This window comes from Solea solea, chromosome 12 (genome assembly GCF_958295425.1).
Source record: "Solea solea chromosome 12, fSolSol10.1, whole genome shotgun sequence".
Classification (NCBI taxonomy): Eukaryota; Metazoa; Chordata; class Actinopteri; order Pleuronectiformes; family Soleidae; genus Solea; species Solea solea.
The window spans coordinates 28,004,711-28,019,389 of NC_081145.1; the positions used below are offsets into that span (position 1 = coordinate 28,004,711).

A 14,679-nucleotide genomic window follows, 5' to 3' on the forward strand; every position below is an offset into this window, starting at 1 on the left:
CTGGTTCAGGCTTGTGTTCCGACTGCGGCTGAACAATTCTGAATAAACATCTAATTGCGATTATTTGGACAGGAGATTCACTGTTGATTTTCATTCAAAAAACAAATTTAAAACGACGACTGTGTGACGTTTATGTGGATCTGTGAGAAACAAAGACGTTCTCTTCAGTCTGTAGAATAACACGTGTATAGATACAGACAATAATCCATTCATACATTTAGGCTTTTACAAATATTGCACCGTATTGCGATAACATTTCAATAAATTGTTCAGCCCTAGTTTCAACTGAGAACAGTTCCACTTTAATTAGATGCAAGAGTGTTGACAACAGACGATGAGTCAACAGACGATGAGTCAACAGGCGATGAGTCAACAACAGACGATGAGTCAACAGACGATGAGTCAACAACAGACGATGAGTCAACAGGCGATGAGTCAACAACAGACGATGAGTCAACAGACGATGAGTCAACAACAGACGATGAGTCAACAGACGATGAGTCAACAACAGACGATGAGTCAACAGGCGATGAGTCAACAACAGACGATGAGTCAACAGACGATGAGTCAACAACAGACGATGAGTCAACAGACGATGAGTCAACAGGCGATGAGTCAACAGACGATGAGTCAACAGACGATGAGTCAACAGACGTGCGACTTATTGTCAACTAATCCCTGATTTGTTGTTTACTTGACGATAAACAAATATGGAAAAGCAACAAATGTGTCAACTGATAATCTGATGACATGATACTGGATACCTGTTGATTCACCTCAAAATAAAATGTTACCGTATCATCTGACATCTTGTATCTAATCAAACGCTATTGTCCTCCTTCCATCAGAAATGCATGGAGACCAAAAACACCACCCTGGCTCGTCAGAAGGAGATGCAGCTTTCCCTGGACAAAGTCAAACACCTAATTCGCCTCATCCAAGCCTTCAATTTTAACCAAGCTCTGGCAGAGACAGAAGGCAAAGACATCAGTGCCAGGGTCCAGGACAGAGCTGAGAGTATGCTCGGCTCTGAAGCCGAGCGAGAAGCCAACTCTGTGGAGAAAACTAAGACTGAGAGCTCCTCAGCAAACAGCAACACTGATGGAAATGACAAACAAGAGCAGCATGGAGTCACAGACACAGACGGCACCCAGACAAAGGCAGCAGCTGCAGGAGGAGGAGGAGGAGACACCAATGACCAGCCTGTCCTGGAGGTCAGCACAGTCCTAGCAGCAGATACTAGCCCCAGTGTAGGGGCAGCGGCTAAGGCTGGGTCTGGGGCAGGGGGAGGATCTAACACAGGGACCGCACCGCAGTCGGAGGTCGTGACCAAGTCTGAGACCGCTTCGGTGGTTGATATTCCCACCACTTCAGCGGTCGCGGCTGTTGCCACCACCAACGGTACGGCCGAGTCGTCCTGCCCCGACCACAACCCCGCAGGAGAGTGCTCCATCAACACCACCACCAACAACTCTGAGAACAAGATGGCTGCTGTCAACCCTGCAGAGACAGTGGTGGAGAGGAAACAGGAGGATATCACTGACAGTGACGGCAGCAACACCAACAACAGCAAAACCTCAGAACCCTCCCAGCATTCTTTGCCAGCTCTTGTCAGCAGTTTGGACAATAAAAAGTAATGCTATGTCTCATGAGTTGCGGGGAATTGAAACATATATATTAAAAAAAAAAGACTTTTGCTTGCACCTTAAGGTGCCCTGAAGTTGCCAATCTGTATAAATGTTGTTTGTTTGCATTGTATTGTCAGACTGTGTCAATGGTAGATATACAGCCCAAGTCACATGGCTCTGGGAGTTGTAGGTCGTTGGCCCACAGAGCTGGGGAACAGGACGGCCTACGCACCAGTGTCATCATGCCAATTATTGATAGACGTCAGTGGTGGGAATGTTCAAAGGGAGATTTAATTCATCATCACACCAGTGTGTGCCTGTTACAGTGGCCCCTGTGTTCTCCTGAGGGGTGGGGAGATGGGTTCACATGGGTATGAAGACAACCAAGAACATGGAACCAAACATCTTATCAGGGGTTACTGGTCTAAAAAAGCAGTGTTGTGATGGAGAAGAGAGAAGAACCTGTTCATCCCCTCGTCCCAATGAACTTCTGCAATCCCACAACCTTACTCTTCCTAACCTAACCCAAACTTAACCTTCTCCTGTCTACCTACCTTCTAAAGCCAACCAATGACTTTCCTTTGGAACCAACAATTAAATCCCACTTTGACCTAATTTTGTTCAACGGACTCTGTCCTCGTCCACCAATAGCAATAATCCGGCCATAGTGACTCAAATATGAAATGACCTTCCCAAATCTGGCAACAATCCCAACACAACCTCTGTCTCAAATATTTACACGCACTTCCTGAAAGCCAAGTACGCACAGCACGATTTTCAGCCAAATCCTTCGCCCGGCCACCAGTTTTGCAGTTTTGCTTAAACCAATCTGGACAATCTGGATCAACAGTCAGGAGTTTCCCAAAGAATTAAGAGATAGAAGAAAAAAAACAAATACAACCTCAACAAACGTGAAAGAGTACAGGAACTTCAGGTCTTGTCGAAGATTGTGTAGTGTAATGCACATGTGGACTGTATTTAAAAAGTGAAGCCCTGGAAGTAGGACAGAAGTCGTAGTTAGCCACCAGGGGGCGACTCAGCTATTTGCAAAACGTAGCTGAGTTAGAATGAGAATTATGTTCCCATTTTGAGGAAATTTAAATATTCAAAAAAACAAGATTGCAATTTAATCAAATTGCAATTCTCAAGGCTTGTTTTTGCTGACGGAACACGACGTCCATTCTTAGGTACAGTCTATAGACGCAGCGCCATCCTTTGACTCTGGAAGTCATGTCGCGTGAACTTGGCTTAAGCGTCTTCTTTTTCAAAATGATTAAAAAACAAAACAAAAAAAGGTTTTGTTGATTGTGACCATAACCTCCCCCGAGAGACGTAAACCACAACTTGCCGCTCACGTTTAATCCCACAAGTCTTCTTAATATTTCAAACTGTGTTGGGAATGTGTGGACAGGGTTTGTTATGCCATCGAGGGATTCAAATGTCTTTGCAGTGACGTCATCGACCTTTCAATTCCACTAAAAACATAAAACATGACCCACATTTACCTTGCGGTCTCCCTACAGTCTAAATATGAACTTCTGCAACTTGACCGACCCCAATTCTACTATAACTGAAGACTCCTCCAAGTGACCAGTGACGAAATATTCCCCCCCCCCCCCCCTCCCCCACACACACACCCATCCCTCCCCCCTCCCGTTATCCTGAGCTCAGGCAGAAAACGTGCCGAGCGTTGTGGCTCAGCAGGACGAGGCGAAACAGGCGCGGTAGCTTCACAGATGTTTTCCGTGGTGTCGGTCAAAGTGTAGTGATTGAGTTTTTCATTCGTGAGTCAAGTGTGTCAACTGTGAGCACTAAATGTGAAAAATTGCAATATTGCAATGTTAACACACGCAAACTATATCTGGGCTGTGTTTCTTCTTTTTTTTATAGGAAAAGATATTCAGGTCTTCCTTGTCTTCTGAAATAAGTGCTTTTTGTTCCTGAACCTGCTGGACTGGCATTATCAACACACGGAAGTGATGATCTTTGCATTGTGTACATTTCTGTTGAATCCTCAACTGCCAAAATGATGTTGTATCCAAATTCAGCAGGGACGAGTCCAATTAACTGTACTGAATGATCAAAAAAACACAAAAAAACAAACAAACAAAAACATCGGCGTTGTAAGATATTAATGCTACCATTTTTAGAAATTGGACACCCCCCCCCCCCCCCCAGATTGAGACAGGAGAGCTTATTAAACAATAACATTAAAGGAACTTTTGTTCCATGAAAATGGAGGGATTTGTTGTATGAACCTGAATCTCTAAAAGGATGATACCACAAATCCTGAGTTTAAAGCACAAGCTTGCTGCATTACAAAGAAGTGCTGAAGAGCTTTTTGTATGTTAATATGGAATTAAACAGAGTATGCATCTCTTTGTTGTGATGTGACTTATCCCCACATTGCCAATATTTTTGTAGGAGGGAATTACAAACCTCTGTGTGACATTAAGGCTGGAGTGGAGTTGGTATTTTACGGAGGAGGGTCCAGGCTTCTGCGGACTTAGAAACCCCTTCATCCCCTCACAGTCGGACGAGTGCGTCTCTTTTCTTTTCTGGAGCATGTCTGGGCTGAAATGTGATGCTGTTATTCGTTGGCTTGGTGGCCGTCAGTCCGGGTCTGTGTGTCTGTCTGTCCGTCTGCTATCTTCACGCGTGGCTTCTTGTTAAGTTCGGGGGCATTAACAAACTCTGGTCTGTTCAGTCACGGTGCCTCTGGTTGTGCTGGAATGTTCTGAAAGGGTTGAGCTTCTCTTGATTCATCTTCACGTCGCCCAAAAACGCATTCACCCTGAGGTGGATTGAGGATGTTCATGGTTCAACTCTAAAGAACCTTTATGTAGAAGATCACCCCTAAGAACTACTTAGTCATGCTAGCAGCACTATCTCTACAAGTACCACATCATGCTAGCAGCGCTATCTCTACAAGAACCAACATCATGCTAGCAGCGCTAGCTCTACAAGTACTAACATCATGCTAGCAGCACTATCTCCACAAGTACCAACGTCATGCTAGCAGCATTAGCACTAGAAGTATCAACGTCATACTAATAGTATTTCTCTATAAATGCTAATGTCATGCCAGCAGCACTATCTCTAGAAATGCCAATGTCATGCTAATAGCATTATCTCTCGACTTACTGCCACAATCAACTGCATTAGCTCTAGAAGTACCAATGTCATATTAGCAGCTTAATCTGTAGAAGTACCAATGTCCTGCTAGCAGTGTTATATCCGAAGGTACCAATGTTGTGCTCAAAGAACCAATGTCATGCTAGCAGCATTATCTCTTAAAGGTCTGTTGCACCGAAATGAAATATCTCCTCAATCTGTGGGATGAAATTTTAAAAGACTGTTTTCTAGAAACATTCTTTTAACAAGAAGGTTTTCGCTAGTTTTCCAAACGTGAAACGTTCCGCGCCATTTTTCACAGTCGCTTGATCGTTTGTTTTATTTTGCGCATAGCTAACATGAGTGGCTACTTCTGCCTCCTCCTCTCCCTTCACGACATGCGTCACACATGTTTGTCGCTCGAGTTCTAGTAAACTTAGCGACTGACACGAGTGCTTCACACTGCGCCTACACAAATGTTTTGGATTTCATGGAGGTTTTGGCACCAGTAGAGGAGATAAGCGCGGTTCCCATTAGCTTCAGGTCGTCCTTGGTCTGCTAGCATGACTGTAGCAGTTTTTTTTATTCTTGCAAAGACCTACAGTGACATCCTGTTTCATCAGAGTGAACACATACACTTATGATGGAGTGAATGCGTTGTTGGGCGATTGCCACGCCACCGTGAAAGGTGTCTGTTCTTTCATATCACGCGGTATTAGCATATCTGGCGTTTGCTGTACAAACTGCCCTTGGTTCATGCAGAGGATTCTGGGTACGTCTACTTGTGTCGGCCGCAGTGTAACAAAACCTCAGCTCCCTACGATAAAACCACTGGTTGTGTGTTTTTGTCGACGACTTCTTCAGCATGTTAGCCTTGTGTTCCTTCGCGGATGGAGCGGAAGAGCAGCGGTCTTCACTCAACAAGTTTCACTTTGAAAAAGCCCAAACGTGTTCCAGACTAACTGGACCTTTTCCTCTGTACAGTAGGTACCTCGAGTGCCTTTCTTCAAACAGCAGATAATATTTGTCTCTTGACTTGCACTGTGACTTGTAGAACCTTACTAACCCTCCCAAGATAATCCGACCCACCCCCCGCTCTGTCCCGTCCCACCCAGGCTCCCCCTGAAAACCCCGGAGCACAAACCCGGTCCCTTCACCTCAGGCTGCCAGTAGTCAATGCAAGTTGAAACTACATTTCATATTTTTGCCGTTTAGATTGACCAGATAGTGTTTTGTTGTTTAAATATAGGAGTTGCCTTAAATGTGTTTAATTTTTCCTTTTTACGTGATTTAACTTTTACATTTGGGGAGGAAAAAAAAAAAATCCTTGCAGACGCTGGCAACGGTCAGAGGTCGTTCAGTAGGAAATCTGGTCGTCGTCAGTCAATGACGCGCTCCAAAGACGGAGACTGTTGGTGACGAGATCTCGATCGGTTTTGGAAGCCAGTCGTTCTGTGACGCACTTTTTGGTTGGACCAGTATTATCGGAGAGTTAAAAAAAAAAGTGGGGATCACGCAGCAACTACAAAGTGCAGTGGAGAGTTCGGCTCTGGATTTGAGATCCCGTATCTGGACTCAGGAGCCGTCGTGGTTTTGTTTGGACTCGTTCGTCGTTCCCTCTGTGCTGTGCTTCTTCTGTTTTTTCAGAGGAGGGATGAGTTTTGCTAAATCAGGTCATGTGAGCCGGAGCCTGTGTGCATTTGGAACGAGCTAACCTGCACCCCGATAACGGGCGGACTGAGACCCGATTAGCAACATCTGTCCACTCAGTCTAGTGGAACGCATGCCTTCTTATGCAAATTTTTATACAAGATTTGTCAAAAAACCTTTTTAATATGCATTTTCTTTTCTTTCTTTTTTTTTTAAATGTTTTATGTGAAACTCAAGTCACCTTTTTGTTTGTCCTCCTGTGAACATTTTTAGCATTGAGATGCTAAAAAAAAAGAAAAAAAAAGTGCAGTCTCGGTGTTAAACAGTGCGGTAGCCATTCACGTTCAAACGCAAACATTCTCTCCCGATGGTGTGTTTTAAGGGCGGAGCTTAAAAAAGAAAAAGCAAAAGAAAAAAAGAAGAAGCTCCTTTTAGTTTGGATTTGAATCATTTGAACTCGGCTAATGCACCATGCTGAATGTTGGGATCCCGGGCGGGGGCAGGGGAAGTGCGCGGTTGGTGGGCGGGGCTAGATAATTGATCAAGTCTTAACGTGTCATCGTTCTCTTTTTCCCCAAAATTTTATCCAAAGAACACTGCAGAGAGTACATTTGTGTTTGGAAGCCTCTTCACACAGTCGATGCATATCATTTGTTAATGAATGTGTGTGTGTGTGTGTGTGTGTGTGTGTGTGTGTGTCTGTGTCTGTGTGCGTGTGCCTGAGAGTTGCTCACGTGCGTGAGGAGGAAAAAACAAAAAAAAGGATTTCAGTTATGCATCAGAAATGTTCTGTCTCTCTCTCTCGCTCTCTCTCCACTTCCCCCCGTGGTGGTGGATTGTTCTGGAACCATCCTGTACAGTCAGTGGTTAGCCCCGCCCCCCTTTCAGTTTAAAGAAAAACAAACAGACAAAACGAAAACGATCAAGTCATGATTGTGGCCTTCTAGTATTTCTGTGGAAACATGACATCAGTCCGTTGTTGCCGCTCGCCGTCTCATCTTGTCCCCGACTCAACTGAAGCTTCTTACCTCATCCACAGCTGATTCCATTGGGGGGAGGGAGTGTGTGCGTGTGTGTGTGTGTGTGTGGGGGGGGGGGGGGGGGTGCAAAAAAAGGACAAAAAAAAGAAAAGAATACAAATTAAAATAAGTCTTTTTTTTAATCTTCCATTTGGTGAGATGCATTGTAGCGATGTGAATAAAGAAAAAAGTTCACCTGGTGTGCTGAATAATGTGTAAATTGGTAATTACACAATCTGAATATTTGTATAATTGTTTGTATTTTTTCATAATGATTTTGGAAAGGAATGTGTTTATTTTTTTGACTTCTGTTCCAGATGTGTCTTCTGTTCTGGCCTGACATTGTGACTGGTCTGGTGGGATTCTTACCTCTGTATTGAGCCTCTTCTGTGATGAATTCTTTGTATGCAGTGTTTAGGAAAATACTGTAGGGAACATGGGGAGGAGTTGATATTAGGAGCATTTGATCAATTTGTATTTATTTATTTTATCATTTTGTTAATAAATTGTGAAAAGCAGCACGTGTGCGATGGTCTGAGTCGCTGACATCATGTTCTATTGAAGAAGACCTGAAACCAGAAATCCTGACATTTCTCTCAGAATTCTTACTTTTCACATGTGACCCTGAACCTCTTCTGTATCTTAACGTCCGACCACTTAGTGGAATTCTGACACCCCCCCATCAAAATTCTGGCTTTATTTCTGACTTTAATCTTCAGTATTCTGCCTTTTTTTCAATTGTCTTCCTCCAAATTCTGACTTTCATCTCAGAATTTCAGAATCCTGATTTTTAATGTGAGGATTCTCCTTTGAATTCTGTCTTTAATCTGTGTTTATGTTTATGGGGTGGCAGGTTGTACTCAATTCCGTCTGCTAAAGACATGTTTAACGTCTGACTTTGATCTTCAGAATTTAAACCTGTGATACCTGCAATAATCAAGCTGAAACTGGATCTACGTTGTTTAACTGGGAAATATATCTATATTTGTACAATAAAACGTCCTTTCAGTTATCAAACATTAGTGGCCAACACCGTACTCCGCTGGTGCCTATAAGTACGACACGTTTCGTGGTGTACGTCGTAGCAGAGTGGCGCAGCGGAAGCGTGCTGGGCCCATAACCCAGAGGTCGATGGATCGAAACCATCCTCTGCTAACTTGTTTTTTGTCATGTAGTATAATGAAATTACTTTACATAGTAACAGAATCGTATCATATCGTCAGATGTCAGATTTTAAAATGAAATCAAATCTGTTATTTGTTCGTTTTTTTTTTTATAAACGAACAAATAAAATATCCATTATAGCTTTATTCAATTAAATTACTAAAGCTTTTTTTTTTTTAAATCTCATAAACATTAACTATTACATTACGTGTTGATGTATTTATTTACATATCTATATCTATATATTACTTTAAAAAGACGTGACTGAAGTCACGGACATTACATTAATAATAAATTATTAAGGAATGAGGTCTGAGGTAAGACAAAATAACAAAGCGCAATAACTTTATTCAAAATTGAAAGCAAAAATATTTAATACTTTCTTTTGTTAAGATAGTGACGAGAAGATGAACATGATGTTACACTCTTGTACACAAGGGGGCGGTATTTATTCTAGAGTCATTATTTTATCCTGAGGGAAACCAATCAGAGGTGGAACTTCCGCCCGTATTCGGCATAAACAGGAAGTGTCGTTACACTCCGCAACCGCCAGTAACTCGTGAAAACTCGTCCATGAAGCGTCTGCGGTGACAGTTTTCCATCTTGTTTTTAATCCATTTTTCAACAAACAATGGTTTTTTTACCATGGTGACGTGAACGTGCCGCAAGGGGATTTTGTCGCGATCGCGTGTACGTTTGTTTGTGCACGTGACGTCACGCGGCGTCTTCCGGGACCTGCTCGGCAGCCATTACTGTTGGCGGTTTGTTTTGTTTTTCGTCCTCAGGTGGTTCTGTTGTTGTTGTTGTTGTTGTTGTTGTTGTTGTTTTGGCTAAACTTTCGTCATGGGCGGGAGATACTGCTGCGTACAGAGCTGCCGCCGCTGGTCACATGATCACCGTGGGTGGAAAATCCCACACGAACTCACATTCCACTGTTTCCCCGCCTGGAGGATGAACGAGGGCGCGGGGATCTCAGAGCTGACGCGGCGGAGGAGGGCGGCGTGGGTGGCCGCCGTCCGCCACAGCAACATCACCTTTGACCACATCCCGTCCTCCATGAGAGTGTGTTCCAGACACTTCCTGTCCGGTCAGTGAACGCACCACAGGCTTCAGCAGGTACCCGGAAGTACTTGGAGTACTTGTAGTGAAGTAAAAAGTACTAAAAACTGTGGTCTTTTAAGTTCCAGTACTTCAAGAAAAGTAAAAATCGAAGTCAAAGTCCTGCGCTTAAAGTACTGGTGGTCAAGGTACTTCTGTAAAAGTACAAAAAGTGTGACACAAGTACAAAGTCCTTTACTTAGAATACCAGTACTTAAACAGGTTACTTCTGTAAAAGTAAAAAAATACTCTCTTTTCAGTCTAAGTACTTGGAGCACTACATTAAAAGTAAAAAAATACTCTGTTACTCGTAAAGCCACTCTCTGCAAGTACCTGAAGTACTTGGAATAGTACAGTAAAAGTAAATACTCATTTACAAGTAAAAGTCCTTCATTTAAAGTTGTGTTTTTGTACAAAGCTCTTCACTTAAAACTCTGAAGTACTGAGAGTACTATTTTAAAATATAAAATTACCAGAAGTACTTTGAGTATTACAGTAAAGTAAATATTACACTTTTACAAGTAAAAAACATTTTATTCTACTTATTTGTTTTTTTTTTTACCAGAAGTGCTGACAGTACTGCTGTAAAAGACACACTTCGACTGGAAAATACTTCTGAAAGTACCACAAGTACTCAAAAGCACGACAGAAGTAAAAGCATCTCCTTTTTAAAACAAGTGAAGTTGAGCGAAGTAATAAGACAAAGTACAAATAACACTAGGATGACACGTATTCTAGTATAACATCAGTACACACTCAATATTTTTACTGACTGATCCTTTCAGCTCAATAATCACTTCAACAACTCAAGTGTCTTTATGAAGATTTATTTCACTCACTCACACACACACAGAGTTAGGTTGTAAAACCCACAAGTCGTACAGGTTCTGATGATTAACAGTTAGACAGAGACACATTATGAAGATTAACATATAACAACAGTGCTTGGATCAGAGGTTATCTTAAACATAACATCTGTGATATATAACAATAAATAGAGTGATAGTTTCTACACATTAAAGTACCACAGAGTACTTTTCTGTCTGGTGATTTGTGGTTTCTCTGGTCTGCGTGTCGCATGTTCTCAGGTAAACCTGCGTACGAAATGCTGGAGTCTGATCCAGACTGGGTTCCGTCGCTGCACCTGGGTCATGGCGTCAGACGCAGCAAGGCAGCAGAGGTCAAGGGTTTCCCACCGTCACCGGCGGCGACAGACCGGAACACAAGATGGCCGACGGACACCAGACCCTCACATGTGCCGAGTCACAAGGAAGTGGACGTGGGAGAAGGTGCGTTTTAAAGCTACAGCGGCGTAAAGAACCATCACCAGACAGATATATTTGATGGTTGATAGAAGAACCCTTGATAAGGGTCAGTCGGTCCCTGTACGTAAACACTCAACCTGTTCTGTTCAAAATATCCTTATAATATCGCCATTTGAACAAAAAATATCAAGATATGAGTTTTGGTCTGTATCGCCCAGCCCTAGGCTCAGGATTGGGTCTCTGCTTTTTGCAGATGATGTGGTTTCGTTTGCTTCGTCGGGCCGTGATCTTCAGCTCCAGGAGCCAGACGTGGTGACTTGTGTACCTGGCACACAAACCAGAAGTGGTGAGAAATGTTCCATACTACATAAGGGTAATGTGTCAAAATGATACACATGATAAACATTTGTGCCACATCATTGATATTAATATTGGTATTTTAGCAGCAATGGCAAATGTTGCTCATTCAAATTTTATTTCCAGTTTTATGACAAATGTATTTCCCTGGGTTTCAGGTGCTGAGCGTGAGGCTGGACGTGAGGCTGGACGTCAGGCTGGACGTGAGGCTGGACGTCAGGCTGGACGTCAGGCGGGACGTGAGGCCGGACGTGAGGCTGGACGTCAGGCTGGACGTGAGGCTGGACGTGAGGCTGGACGTCAGGCTGGACGTGAGCCTGGACGTCAGGCTGGACGTCAGGCTTGTCAGGTCCTCCCTCCCTGGAGAGAAGCCAGAGCTCTGCTGTCAGCCCTGCCGGGTAAAACCACCGTCAGTGACCAGGATCGACGTCCGACTGAGGCGAGGAGGCGCATCGACTTCATGGTAGGGCGGCGGGGAATTTTCCACTCCCTCAGCTGAATTGTTACTGTGACTCAGCAACAATCGGCACTTAGAGGGATAGCTCACAGAGAGTCGCTTGCTTAACTTTACGATATCTTAAAGATATGTCCATGTGTTCATGTCTCAGTGTTTCTGACTGGAAGCTGAAGTTTATCTCTTTGTAAATCGTTCACTCTCTTACACCAAACCCCGTTGAGAAAATCAGCAATTTTAACATCACAGCACACAGGAGTTGTTGATCCACTGCTGCCTCCATCATGTGTTATTTTGTGACTTTGACTCTGAAATTCTGCGTTCAGATTCTCAGGTAGCTGCAGTAGACCAGCTGCTCCTGTGTCCCCACGAGCTAAAATCACTGTTATTTTCTATGGACTTTGGTGTGAGAGAGTGAGCAGTTTATGAAACGACACAAACCTCAGTTTACTGTTAACAAACGTGATCTAAGGTTGAGACAAAGCAGATATATATTCTGTGTGAGTGTGTCTATGTTGCCTTCAGTTATCATCAAAGCTATGGCTGCTAATCGATGACTAAATAAATTGACTATTTTAATAGTCAATTTATTTGTGTGAGTAATTGTTACTCACACAAATGAATAATTAAAACCTGTTCTCTAATTTAAATTTCTGCAAAGTGAAACGAATTTTACCTAAATTTTACACACTGGCCCTTTAACTGAGACAAACTTGTGTCTCCAGGACTTCTTCAGGGACACTTTGGAGGCTTCTCTGGAGGCCAGCAGCAGGTCCACAGCCCCGTCACAGAGACAGAGACAGAGACGGACGTGTGGCTGTTCCTCGCCCTCCTCGCCCCCGCGTGTGAACTATGTCAAAATGCAGAAGAGGATCGAGGAGCTGGAGGAGCAGCTGTTGTATCTGACAGGACGAGAGCAGGACGCACTGACCTCACCCGTCCCCAACGTGGCTGCTGTCAAACCAAACCAGGACCTGCGGCTGCCCGGCCCCGCCCCCAAAGAAGAAGAGGAGGAGGAATCTGAGTGTAGGTCACGAGTTATTAGAAGCAGAAGACGTGACAGACACGGGAGATTTCGTTGTTGACTGAGGCTCCACCTACATTAGTTCTCCCTTATTTATATCAGAAAAACAGAAACTGTCCAATAACTACTAACTAATAACTTCACATTCACTGTTCTATCGCAAACGGGAAGCAGTTGGTTGTTAAGCAACAGAAAAAACTCAGTGACGGTGAAAACTAAGAACAGTGATTTATTAACGTTGGAAAGTGCAAAGTTTAGTGCTTTCACACTGAAATCCATGATTACACCCAGTTAATTGATTTTTAATTTACCAGGGTCCTTGAATGCATCGTGTATCTCCTCCTTTAAACTCAACATGCTGTGGACATCTTGTCGCTGCTCCTGCAGAAGTGATGACATTTACCAGTGTCGATGAATGCATCATGTAGCTGCTCCTACAGAAGTGATGACATTTACCAGGGTCATTGAATGCATCTTGTCGCTGCTCCTGCAGAAGTGATCAAATTTACCAGGGTCATTGGATGCATCATGCCACTGCTTCTGCAGAAGTGATGAAATTTACCAGGGTCATTGAATGCATCATGGGTGAAGCACTGGAGCATTTTCCCGTTGAATATTTGAAGAAATGCCTGTTAGTTTAAAACTGTGTTTTAATGGAAAACGGGGGAATTGACAACCTTGTGAACTGTGTGTGTGTGTGTGTGTGCATCCACAGGGATGAAGCCGCTGTCTCCTTCTCAGGACGACCTCCACGACAACGATGAAGACGCAGACCTGGCGAAGGATGCCTCCTCGTCGAAGCCGGTGCAGTTTCACGCGCCCCCGTCCGAGCCCAGACGTCCGAATCGTCGCTTCATCAAGTCCTGGCTCTGCATGTTCCCGTTCCTCCGTTACTCGCCGACCCGCGACCTGATGTGGTGCCACGTGTGTCGCCTCTACGCCGACAAACAGTTCCAGAAACTGGGTCTGATCAAAGGCTCCCGGGTGTTTAAGATGCAAAATATCAGGAAACACAGCGAGAGCAGGTACCACAACGACTCTCTGCACATTTACGAGCTGCACACGCAAGCCGGCGCCGCTACGTCTGTCGTGGGTTTTTAGCCTGGAGATCCAGCAGCGTGGAGAGGGGGCAGGACTGCAAGTGGGTGTGGCTACACACAAGGGGCGTGGCTTTACATTGTCCAAATCGCACAGAAACCACACGCGAGGTCAACAAAATAAAATAATAAAAGCAGATGGATATCTCGTCTGGCTGGTCGATGTAACTTCTGAATAACATCTGGATATTTTTAGTCTTTATCCTGATATGTGAGATATATGTGAATATAAAGCTGCACACGCTCTGTCTCTGGACTCATGAAGAGATTTCTACACTAAAAAATAAAATATAATCAAGAACCTATAAAGGTTTTGAAATTCACCTGAATTAGACATTGATCATTGCTGGATTTTGCTATGTGACATATCTTATTAGGACCCTTTCAATCATATTCCGTGTGTTATGTTATTTTCCTCAGCCAAATAAACTGGTTATTACTGTATGTGATGTCTTGACGAGGCCAACAAACTAATTACAGAGTGATGGGAGGACCTCTAGAAATGACCTGAAATGGGGGGATTATCTCGAGATGTTGCCGTAGTTAAAATCATCAAGTGAATCAGAACTGGCCAAAAATTGTTATAAAAGAAGTGAAACACAAAAGGTGAGACCAGGTTGCACCAAATGTCATGAAGGTTGGTGGAAACATGGTACAGCCCGAGGCCAACAACAAAGTCAATTGGGACCATGCCGTCAACCACTGGACAATTTACACACACACACACACCTGCTGCAGAGACGCAGCGGGGACACACAGACCGTCTCTACCGGGCTGAAGCATCGCTCTCCCGCTTCCCGGCGGCTGAG

At 43.8% G+C, this 14,679-nt stretch overlaps 2 protein-coding genes across 7 annotated transcripts in view; both read left to right on the plus strand.

Annotated features, from left to right (window-relative positions):
• The window catches only part of phf21ab (PHD finger protein 21Ab), a 32,374-nt gene extending 24,445 nt beyond the window's left edge, over nucleotides 1-7,929 (plus strand). For all 5 annotated transcript variants that reach the window (XM_058644623.1, XM_058644624.1, XM_058644621.1 and 2 more), the window contains one exon: nucleotides 849-7,929. In XM_058644623.1, the coding sequence (XP_058500606.1) occupies nucleotides 849-1,637 (789 nt within the window). In that variant the 3' untranslated portion in view covers nucleotides 1,638-7,929. The remainder of the gene's footprint in view (nucleotides 1-848) is intronic.
• Nucleotides 7,930-8,956: 1,027 nt separating this feature from the next.
• LOC131469882 (uncharacterized) lies at nucleotides 8,957-14,314 on the plus strand. Of its 2 annotated transcripts, none has more exons than XM_058645292.1 (6): nucleotides 8,957-9,691; nucleotides 10,762-10,962; nucleotides 11,157-11,284; nucleotides 11,454-11,758; nucleotides 12,475-12,775; nucleotides 13,489-14,314. In XM_058645292.1, exons 2-6 carry the CDS (start codon nucleotides 10,901-10,903, stop codon nucleotides 13,872-13,874), a joined length of 1,182 nt encoding a protein of 393 aa, XP_058501275.1. In that variant the 5' UTR covers nucleotides 8,957-9,691; nucleotides 10,762-10,900; the 3' UTR covers nucleotides 13,875-14,314. The 2 variants fall into 2 exon arrangements, with proteins under 2 accessions (XP_058501275.1, XP_058501274.1); XM_058645291.1 differs by having other exon boundaries at nucleotides 8,957-9,662.
• Nucleotides 14,315-14,679: the final 365 nt, after the last annotated feature.